Raw genomic sequence first — 12,116 nt, 5'->3', positions numbered from 1 at the left:
GAGTGACAGATAAGAAAAATAGATATGAAGAGTTTGTTTGCAAAAAGCGATAAGTCCATATTTGCCAAATGAAGATATTTGCGATTAAAGGTCAAGAAAAATAAAGAGAATAATAAGAAAATTTTTGCTTCTTTTGACCATAACTTCAAAAATGTACCTTTATATGTAGTGACCAGTATATCATTTAAAAGGTATTATTTTGTACATTATGACAGAGACTGTATTTCAAAATCTTCAAAAATGGACTTATTGGTTTTTGCGAACAAACTCTTCATATGTACAAATGGCAGTATTAGTCTCTGATGGAAAATAAGTGAAAGTCTTCCTAGAATGTGTCTAGTAACATTGCACTGCAGCTTCACTTGTTTGTGCAATGTGACTGGGCCAATGAAAGATACCCAAATACATCTTATAGAAATCGGAGGTGTACAGATGTATGTGTTTTTTCACATGGTTTAAGTTGTAACACCCTCTACTTTGCAAGCAACCCAATCAAGTCTGGGAGAAATTTGCTGCAGAATTACCATTTATATTTCATCATGAAATAGAATCTCTAAAATTCATGTGTTTTCAATGCATTATGCACAATACACATGTTATCAAAAAACAACAATCATACCCACTCACACACACACACACACACACACACACACACACACATGTCATGTCAATTTGAGAGAGAAACTGAACGAATTTCACCTAAAAATTGTTGCCAATTAAAGAATTAGTGATCAAGTTGGAAGCTAGACAACCTTAAAATACTCTACAACAGAAGCCATACAATTAGACAAGAAAAACAAAGGATTTGAGTGAAAGTGCATTTTACCTTTGTCTCATGAAACACCAAAGATGAATTGTACACTGTCAAAACTGTCTCAAAAAACACCAAACCACAAGAAATTGTTTTGGTGCTCAATGAACTCTTCTAATTCATTCATATTCAATTTGAATAAATGCATGAAATCCATTTCTCAGTAAGTACAGATTGACATTGCACAACATCATCAAAACATGCCACACAGTTATAATGTAATTTATCTTTAATGCCATATAATGACTTCTTATCCCATTGAGGATGGACTGATTTTTCTACAACACGCATTTTCCATAGGCCTCCTCATTCACACTTCACTTGTTACCATGGAAAGAAAAGACATTATGAGGTAAGTTGCACAAAGAACGTCCTAATCAAATAAACCCTACAGTAACACTTGAAATTTAGGTAGCCTCCCCCCACCCCCACTACATGTTCAAGAGTGCTTCAAAAAGAAATGAGTGAAATGGGAACCATGAATGTTCCAAGGCCACACCCGATATAGAATCTTGTGTTTGATATTGTACACCATCTTATATTTATTACAAAAAATCTCAAGAAAATAGGAAGGGGGATAATGGGGAAAGAAACTAATGAAATTAGTATAATCCCAGGACAACATCTAAGGTATCATTACTTGCATGCTTTAATAGAACTTATTCATTTAAGTCCTGAGTAAAACTTTTCTAGCAAACGCTCTATTCTGTAGTTTAGACAATGTGAGGCAAGTCATGTATGCAACTACAATGTACTACAGGATCAAAGTCAGTAATCAGTAGTCTCTTCACATATAATGTGAATAAAATTTCACACACTGCTTTCAGCAATGGTTTGATAATCGACATGCATCTGTATGCTTGAGGTATTTTTCAATGGTTGCATGCCTAGCCTCACTTCAAGGCCGTCAACATGTCCAGACAGCCCCAGGGGTGGCTGCTAAAATTCACACTTCAAAACCAGGGAGATTCCACAAATATTCCAAGGGGGGACATTAAACTCTAATCCCATCGCGTTTTTTGAGGAACTTGAAACGACAGGGGGGGGGGGGGGGCTTTTTGCCCCCTTCCCCCCCCCCCCCCCCCTTCAGATCTCGTCATGGATCGCGCAATTTATTTTTGGTGAACATATTCTTTTCAGTATCCGCAACAATAATATTGAAGCAAAAATTCGGCTTCATAATTATTTATTACACTGTATGCATTTTATTGTTTATTGAATTTCTTATGTATTTCCTTGTTTTTTACTTTTTGCTTTTGTTGGTTTTTTTTTTGTCAAAATTTGTCGCAGAAACTTTTTAAAGCATAATCAGGCTAAAATAAATCACTATCAGCCATTGAAAGTAAAAATATACTTATTTTTGTATGAATTAATTACAAAAACACAATTTACCGTACATTGGATTTGTACACAAAATCATGTTTTGTAGCAATTTTTGGGTCGACAAAGTTTTTCAAAGGGTAGTGGCTTCAAAACGGTATGCCCGCGAGCGACAAATGTGGTCTTAAAAGTTGCGCGATACTTGGGAGAAAAAAGTCATACAATGTCGCGGCGAGAGTGTCACGCGTTGCGGAATAATCACGCGAACATCGCGGCCCCCCCCTTGGGAATAGGGTTAAAAGGCTCAGTAGCACAGGGTGGCCAAACTCAATTGAGCTTCATTCACTGACCACCAGGGTACATTCAAAAACATCAACTACTGTATACGCCAAATATTTTGCAAGGTTTTTATTTTCGTGAATTTTGCGAGTCAGCTGCTATATTCGCGAAATTACATATGTACAAACACGCAAAAAATAATTACTCTTATGCCGATATTATGAACGTGACGTACGTGTAAGGATACATTTCTCCGTTCAGCACAGGACTCCACGATCGCGAATTTAACCACTTGCGAAATTGTCGAGAAGTCCCGATTCGCAAAAATGTAGACTCGCGAAATATATGGCATATACAGTAGTGCAGGCCTGCATGAATGGAACTGCCTGTTAGCAGATATGTGTTATTAAGCATACATCTTCAAGTCCAGTCAAGATTTTTCTATGTGTGTGCATCACATATGAAACTGTACACAATTCATTACCGGAATATCTGATAATACATATGGGTGTATAGTTATATCCAAGTCGGGCCAGCCTTCATCTTCTTCAAATGCTATCAAGGGACAGATGATATCTCAGGAGGTAAAAATGATTCCCGAAGTAGAAAGGTCTTCACCCTTCATTTGTTTTGATTGCCTACTGGCACAGAAAACTCCATTGCCCTGTTCACACTATTTTAAGTCCCTAGCATAGAAAGGGTTAATATCCTTATTGTCGGGATGCCAAAACAAGTTCACATTTTTATGGGGAAATTCCTGCAAAGTCAGAAAGATTTGGGAGCTCTGTGGAAGATACTATCAGGCATCTGAGAATAAATTAATCCGTTGAGGACGGGCTGATTTTGCCACAATACGCAATTCCCATCCAGACATCTGCCCGAGTATACTAGCAACTCATCGTCCACGGGTTAAAGTCACTCCACTTTCATCACGTCTCCCCGAATTTTAGTTGTCTGTTGGTCTCCTTTGCTTCGGTGTGCAGCTCCTTGGCTTTCTCCTTGAACTTTGCGGCCAGACTCTCATCTTTCGCGATCCCGTCACCGATGGCGTACATCCGGCTAGCGTTCACGCAGCCGTACATGTGTCCCAGCTCGCAGCTGCGCACAGAGTAGTGGGCGGCCCGCGCCATGTCCTTCTCGACCCCGCTGAGACCCTTGATGAAGATAGCACTCAGGTTGAAGCAGCTAGCAGCATGGTCCTGCTTGCAGGCCCCTTCCAGGTAGCCCAGGCCCCGGGACCGGTTTTGGGCCTCCTCAGCCTCGTTCGTGCCCTTCTTTGATGACAGGAGCACGGAGCCGGCTCCGAAGCAGGCGTCTGTATTTCCTTCCTCACAACCCTTGGTGAAGTAGTGGAGGGCCTTCTCTCTGTCACGGTCAACACCTGGGTCAAAGGTGAAAGGTCAAGAGACTTTGACAGAAAGCAAAGATAGTGGCAATCTCTTGGATTCATTCTCTGAGTAAGGTTTAAAGTTTGTTTTCAAGAAAGGACAGCCATGTGTAATGTTTGCATGTATAACTGCCTTAGCTTGCCCAGTGGACTTTGTAGGAAGTGATTTGCAAAATTTTACATAATAATTACTTTTGATTTACCAGGTATTACAAAAATAGGTTACAATGTTCAATCTCTCTCTTTCTCTCTTGTTTTCTCTCTCCCCTCCTGCTCTTTCTCTCTCTTCCCTTTGTTTTTTTTTTTCCTTAAAGGTAGGGGATACCTTTTACAGACCTCCCAAAATGCAGAAAAACATTAAATATGAACCTCAGGGGACTTGTTTAGGCCACTGCTGAGAAATTTGGAAGTCAACAGTTATCTACAATTTGAATACTGCACAAAACTCAACTACTCAGTAGTTCTGTGTGTCAGCCACACTTAAGCCTTTTTGTTGCAGTCTTCTGTATTTTTTATCTATAAACACAAATCTAAAAGTATAAGAGCTGATGTAATAACATATAGAGTGTGTGGCAAGAATGTATATAGAAATGTTTGTTTTGATGAACTTTCTTCACAAAATATACATGATGGACACACATGTATGCAGTGCATGGGTCTGCAAAGGTAGCCTAGCAATGTACTGGAATTTGTACGGTGAGCCCCGAAAAAAATTCAATTCAAAATCTAACGGTCAATAAAAATGTACTAAATGTTACCTTCCACTTTCAATACTTTATGGGAGTTTCTAAAATGATACTCTCAACATACCACTGTATTTATACACCTCTTCATTTAAGGCATGCAAATGGGATTCCCTACCTTTAAGGCAGAAAGTTTGGATGTGCTGCTTTCAAATCAAATAGTATTCATGAGATATTAACCATTTTTTGCCAAGTGTTCGTGCTTCATTTGCCAGTACTTTTAATGTACCAGTAATAACTGCTCATATCTCACGAGAGAAAATGAACTTGTGCTGAAATATGCTGAGCCGTGAGCTATATTCACCATACACAGGCAACCCAAATCACACTGAAAAAGGACTTGTCTGTTTAGATATAGACAGATTTGAAAACTTTGAAAGCTAAAATATTCATGCATGAGCAACATTTCCGATGACCAACTTAATAGAATACAGTAAAGTGGACAATTAGTACTATTTTCTGCAACACACAATTTATATAATGATACACATTGTTATTTCATAATTTTCTAAAATATCTAAGAGTGCTTCATGCAGTAGACTGACCTTTCCCATACAGGTAAAAGGCCCCTATCTTGCTGCAACCACGGGCATGGCTGAAGTCATCGCAGCTCTTCTGGTAAGCTTTGGCCGCCTGGGGGAAATCATTCTTGACGGCTGCAAAGAAGTCACCAAGCCGGAAACATCCTGTATGAATATTAAAGATGAATGGAGCAATAGAGACCAAATGACAACAGATGAGAATCAAGAAGTTTAAAGAAATAAATAGACTAGACAGAAGCAAGGTAAAAATGGAATTTGACAATAACCCAGGAAAACACACTTGTTTAAGTTGTTGTCAAACTCATCACACAAGCTGTCAATCTGTAAAGTCAGCAAAATACAGTGTACACGTTACCATGTGACAACTGGACAATGGGTGTACAGTATCTATTTCATTTATTGGAGTAGAAATGCGCAAGACCAATCTTGCTTAGTAATAGTAAAAAGATCCTGATGCCGTATACCAAACGGTAGAAAATCTACTCCATTATGATAGGACAGAGAGTAATCCCGAGAATGCCAGATGCTCCATTGACACATGTATACATCTACAAACAGTACAGTTTACATAGCTTATTGCCTTAACTGTGGGAGAACGCCTTGTGTTCGGGTCGGTCGCAGCTAGGCGGCGATATGATATGGTTCGGTCAAATAGCGTGTCTGCTTCCAGATCCGAAAGGACCCAGGTTTGATTCCCAAGTCCCACTGAGTGATTGATTTGTGTGTAATCATACCGCCCCTCTCTTGTAAGCAGACTCTAGCTGAAAGAGAGGCAAAAACACTCAGTCCCTCGGATAGGACGTGCATGAGAGTCACAACTCAAGCATGCATAATTACATGATAAGATCCCGCTTTAATCGCCTTCATTCCTCGTGTTCATGAACATTCATTCATCGCAAATAAAGAGCAGAATGCAAAACCTGTGTCTGTGATGAAGTGGCAACACCTACTACTACTAGTACTACACAGACACAGTACTACTACTATTACGCACATGCATGTACAATCCCCTTAGCTTTTAAACAAAAGATCCGTCTGTCCGGAGGACTCTTTTATATTTTGCCATTAAAATCACGGAGGGGATCCGTGAAGCCAGACGCAGTCTCCGCGGAACATTGACCGACGGACAGATACAGACCGATCTTTCGGTCAACTTAGCTTCAAGCATGAAACCAGCACATTTAATGGAAGAAGACAATCTCAGAGTCTACCCCACCACTGCAGTGCAGTAAGTTTGTAACATTGCAGTCGATACTTCATACAATGTTTGACCGGATATGCCTATAGTAAAACTCTGCGTCGGTAGAACATCATTCTTCTTCTTCTTCTTCTATAATCTTCAAAGGGCTATAAAATGCAGCCTATCACGAAGATGAATACAACTTGTGTGCACGATGAGAGGAGGGGTGTGGGCTTAATCACAGGATGTGATTTTGAGGTGGGTCATTAAGAGCTCCTTGAACTGCTCAGGTGAGACTGCACAAACTACAGAGCTTGGAAGTTTGTTCCACTCAGGTATGGATCTCTGGGCAAATGCAAATTTGTCGATGTTGCCCCTGGGGCAGTATGTTTGGAAGCACATATGTCATGATTTTTCCTGGTTTTGGACGAGTTGATTGTGAAGAATGTATCTGGATGAATTGCAACAGAGTCGTTCATGATTCTGTACACCATAGTTAATCTGCTCACAGTACGTCGTGAAGATAGGCTGGGCCATTTCAACTTATTAATCATACTGGTCACACTGCTCGTTCTTCTATAATCAGCTGTGACAAAGCGAGCTGCCTGGCGTTGAATCCTTTCCAGTTTTTGGATGTCCGAGGCCATGTGTGGATCCCAGACACTACAGCAATATTCTAGATGGGGTCGTACAAGGGACTTATAAGCTGCCTCCCTGAATGACTGAGGGAAGAACCTTGTGTTACGCCGGATGAAACCAAGCTGTTGATTAGCTTTCATGGAGATTGCTGAGATATGTGATGACCACTTGAAGTCATTAGATAACGTGACACCAAGATATTTAACAGACTCACACTTTTGAAGAGCAGTGCTATGGATGTAGTAGCTGCAATTCATTGTGGATCGGGAGGGGCAAAATCTTACTACGAAACACTTGCTGGGGTTAAATTAACTATACACAGCCCAGTCGCTGTACATGGTACGTCGCATAGCGTAACAGTGTCTGGTCGGGCTAGGGTTAAATGACATCAGCCAGGTGTTTTCCCACTGCGCTGCAGTGCATCAAGATCTTTCTGTAGCATCCGGGAGTCTGTGCTACTGCTGACTTCCCGGTATAACATGCAGTCATCAGTATTCTGCGAAAAGTCTGGTTGTAGATGAGGTTACTTCAGGCAGGTCATTTATGTAGTACCAAGTAACTGTAAATTCACTGTAAATTTACCCTGTGCTCTTGAGTCTTGCTCGATCACACACGGGAGTAAATGCATGAGCCATGATGCATTACACGGTTTCCCTGCCTTTTCGCCAAATAATCTTACCGTCTGGAGTCTTCTCCTTGTAACACTGGAAGCTGTACTCTGTTCCCACATTTTTAATGTACTCCTTCACCTCCTCTTCGCTTTTAAAATCGACAGAGAACATCTTCGATGACCAGGTTCCGTGCTCGTGCTATCTCCTTGCGACAGCTCAGCTCAGTGGACCGGACGCATATTGCGCAACTGCAATTTCGTCTGCTACATAATACAACCTGACTGGCGATTAGCGATTGTACGATGTACGTACAATGTACGTCGTGTATGCAGTTCGGACGGGTGAGTCATGTCATCACGCCGGTTTTGTAATTTTGCCAAACACTGCCCTCTTCGTCCGAAGTTTTGGAACGCACGTCGATTGTTCGCTGCCGCATTGCAGCTCGTTATTTTTGATACACGGAGTACACCTACTAGTAACGGATTGTCTTGCATCCTAATTGAATATTATTTCCTATTTCACTATCATTATGACAGCCAATATTGTAGAGGCTTTAAATGCAAAAACAATTCACAATATACCAATTTTGATCAATATTTCAAAATACATTTGAGATTAAAGCTGCTGAAAACCAAAGAAAATACTTAGAAAATAGCATTATCTTCAGAAACATTTCTATTACTGTAAAGAGAGCAACATTTTTGATTTTCCTATATTCTGTCGTCTAAATAACATAATTGAGTTCTTAAATTGAGCTCTTAAATTTGAGATAATTGATACTAAAGCTCGTGAAAAGCGAAGACAATACATAAAAATGTCTGCGATAATTCTTGATATTGTTCTTATTTTGTAACGAGTGCAGTGCCATTCAAAAGTTTTAATGTTTCTCTAATTTATTGATGATGACTTTCCTTCAAAAAACTGGAAAAGGTTTTCCTCTTTTTTTTTTTGCAATCAAACTACTGTTGTTTAATGCTGCTGAACATATTTACAGCGTGTCATATAGATGATATTCACAATGTTTAGAAAATGTTTGACTATTGAAATATATTTTCAATACGCTTGCAATAAGCCGGTATAAGTATGGCAGTTACTTAGTAGACTTTGTCGTAAGACAATGTAATTACTATTGTATTATTCAAAAGGGAGTGTACAGTTCTGGTCGAGGTGAGGATTTAGTATTTAACGTTTTGTGAGAAATTCAGAAACCACTCCATGGGATGTCAAAGAGCATGCAATTCTAAAAGGTATCAAAAGTTTATTTGATGAAAATTGGTTTTGAAATGGTTGAGATATCAAAAAACAAGGTGAAACAAAGAGATCCTAATAAAAGGGGTGGCCTAGTCACCTTTATTATCATCACTTTTTTGGATATCTCGGCCATTTCAAAACCGATTTTCATCAAATAAATGTTGAATCCTTCTTAAAATAACATGCTCTTTCATATTTCATAAGAGATTTCTCATTACCTCAATTAGGAATGTTGAAAACATGAATCCCCACCTAAACCAGTACTGTATTGTGACAGTCCCTTTAAGGGGAATGAAACACAATAATGGATTATTATAACATGGCTAAAGGGAATGAGCATTTTTCAAACATGCCATCAGTCAAAATTTGAGGAAAATTGGAAGAGCCATCGAAAAGTTTTGAATGTTAAAGTTTTGGTGCTGCCGTAGCTGAAAAGAAGGCTATATATCATATTTTTGTTTATTTATTATTTTTTTTTTGGATGTCACGTATTGAAAACGATAGAGAGCAAATTCCACATACTAATATTATTTCATTTTCACTTATATACCATGATAAAAGAGCTCTAACCTGATGTACATCTTAAAAGTATCAGGTAATGATATTACATGGAATTTTCTTTTTATCTTCTTTATATCGTTATCAAAACGTGACGTCACAAAATATTGTAGATTTCAGTTACAGCTATACGATGGCGGCACCGAAACTTTAAGAATTTATAAATTTTCAACGGATTGTTAGATTTTCCTCAAGATTTCAATAATTTGTATCCTTCTAATATTGTTACATTCGTTCATTCCACATTCATTATTTGAGTTTCATTCCCCTTTGCATTGATGATAAAGGTAATCACAGTAAAATTGATAACAACGACAATGATTGTTATACATCATGGTTTGTTATCAATTCAAGTTGATGCTGTTATGTTTATCTTCATTATTATCTCCAATGAATTTCTGACGATTTTTGCATGTGACATTGAATTGATTTATCTGTATAAAATGGAACAATAATCCACTCAAATAAATAAAACTCGATGTTATCCAAAGTATATTTCCTTTATTTTTCTTCATTTTGTTTTTACATAGGGTTCCTATATACCCTTTTTTATTTATGCACTATAAAAACAAGAAGAAGAATAGATTATTAAAGACAAGTAAAAGGATAACAGTCGTGCTCCGAAGATAAACGTCATAAGTTACTAAAATCATACTACAGTTGCGCATTGCCGCCGCAGAAGCATGCAATCGCGTATTTGGTTTTATTGGCTGTTCGGTTATTTCGGTAAAAGAAAAAAAAAATCTGCTGGAGTACTGAAGTAATAATGCGAATGCATGTCAATGACAGCTATTAGGCTATGCTGTTGTTTTTTGTTTTAATTCAAATATGCCAACTGCAACTTATAACACATATCTATAGAAACTTGTGAAGCTTCGAAGTCGACTACAAGTCCTTTATTTCATGCCCAATTAATGACGCGTTTCAATGTCTGTTTCCTTGATTTTTTTTTATTTCTATAATATTCAAGCAAACATGGACAAGGAATGAAAATTATCGTCATAACGGAACAAGTCTTTGAGTTCTTAATCGACCACTCCTTATGCCACGACATGTAGACGGAGAATGAAACAATCAAAGAAAACAATTATGGTTTCTGAAAACAAAGTCATTGATCAAAAAAGAGTATTGCCCTTTATTCATTGCCAATTCTTGAATACAGCCAGCTAAAAGTTGACACGCAAAAATTGTGATACAAACTGACATCTTCAAATAAAGTTTAGCATAATCCAGGGAGCAGAGAATCAGAAAGAGAAGAAAGGAAATCCTTATAATGTTTTAACTCTGAAAGAAAGTTGAAATTATTACCTCGCAGAACATGGATGATTTTATTATAGCAAACTATCAAAAAATGTGAAAGCTATTCAACATGTAATGTCTAGATTCTATAATTAGCGGAGACATGCAGGTATAGTCTTGATTATTTTTTTAAGATCGTTTGTGAAGGAGAATTATGTCTTGAAGTCGACTCATGAGATTGGAATTATTCTCGTTATCTCACGACAACATTCTAGCACATTTTCAAATAATAAATTATTGTTCATAGAGTTCTGATGGATAATACAGTAGTTGTTCAGTCATGAAATAAATGAAATGAAAAAAGAATGAATGATCTATCTATATTATTTTGACTGGGAATATTATATCAAAACATTTATTCTTTTCAGTCGTCAGAACTTAATCGCCTGAACATCATTCAGTGAAGCGCCAGTAAAAGAATGCATACGGGAAAATAGTTGTATCAAAAATTCAGAACACCATACAGAGAGCATTATATCATAGGATTCAAACGTAATAATTATGGACAGCAAGGGAATTGCTACAATGCACAGTACTTGTTAAGCCTATACGAGTCACGACTATACGACTGTCAGACTTTGGATCCGAAATAAATCACAATATAGCCTCAGAATAAAAACTCTTGTTTATTTCAGATCCAAAGTCTCTCAGTCATGTAGTCGTGAGTCGTATATAGTGTGCAGCGGGTTTTAAAAAGTATAATAATTATGATTAGTGTCAACGCCATTTTGTAACCCCTTGCCACCGAACATGCACTGCATAATGTTTGTGAAAGCAATTTTGCTTATTTCCCACTGCCTGCAAAAGGGCACCAAGATACAATCGTGCAATAATGAAATCCACATGCTGCACAATCACTACGGTCGTCAAAAATGGGCGTTGGACTAATCCCCTGCGTAAAATAATCGCAGACAAACACTAATGAATTCCATGCATTTTCCTCTCCCCAAATTAAGCAAAGATGGACACACGACAAAATGAAATGTTAAATTTGACTCTGATCGTATTCATAAGCATTAAGCCTATAGGCTTAATGCTTATGAATACTATGCTTATGAAAGGTCCCGTTTACCTTTGGGAGAGTGATGTTCAAGATATTCATTCATTCATTTTATTGGTCTATGTCAGACATAGAAATTTGGCTTCCACTGGCATTACATTACAACAAAATGATCATGACAATACAAACACATTTTACATCACAATTACATTACATCTATGATGAGCACAATGAATACAAACAACCCCTACAACTCTATTACACAATTATACATATACAATATATCAATTCTTTATAACCCTATATAAATCAAACTACTTCAACCGTTCTCAGCCCCCAATTTTAAATTTACAAAATATATAGCTTATATACGAAATTGCGGTAAATGGTCCAAAATAAGCGTCAAATTCGGAGAGAAAATGCCAATGGTGGTCGCTACAGAGCAGCGCCCTCAGATAATCACACTTGACGCATTTATGTATAGGTCTGTTGTATC

General features: G+C 37.9%; 1 protein-coding gene across 1 annotated transcript; it reads right to left on the bottom strand.

The window, feature by feature from the left end:
- Positions 1–3,337: 3,337 nt before the first annotated feature.
- Positions 3,338–7,722, bottom strand: LOC140226602 (cytochrome c oxidase assembly factor 7A-like). The gene is made up of 3 exons (XM_072307058.1): positions 7,581–7,722; positions 5,086–5,226; positions 3,338–3,791 (listed from the first exon to the last, which is right to left on the bottom strand). Exons 1-3 carry the CDS (start codon positions 7,681–7,683, stop codon positions 3,340–3,342), a joined length of 696 nt encoding a protein of 231 aa, XP_072163159.1. The 5' UTR covers positions 7,684–7,722; the 3' UTR covers positions 3,338–3,339.
- Between the last annotated feature and the right edge of the window lie 4,394 nt (positions 7,723–12,116).

This window comes from Diadema setosum, chromosome 3 (genome assembly GCF_964275005.1).
Source record: "Diadema setosum chromosome 3, eeDiaSeto1, whole genome shotgun sequence".
Classification (NCBI taxonomy): domain Eukaryota; kingdom Metazoa; phylum Echinodermata; class Echinoidea; order Diadematoida; family Diadematidae; genus Diadema; species Diadema setosum.
Note: the sequence above shows the minus strand (reverse complement) of the source record. Positions and strands in the feature narration are given on the sequence as shown.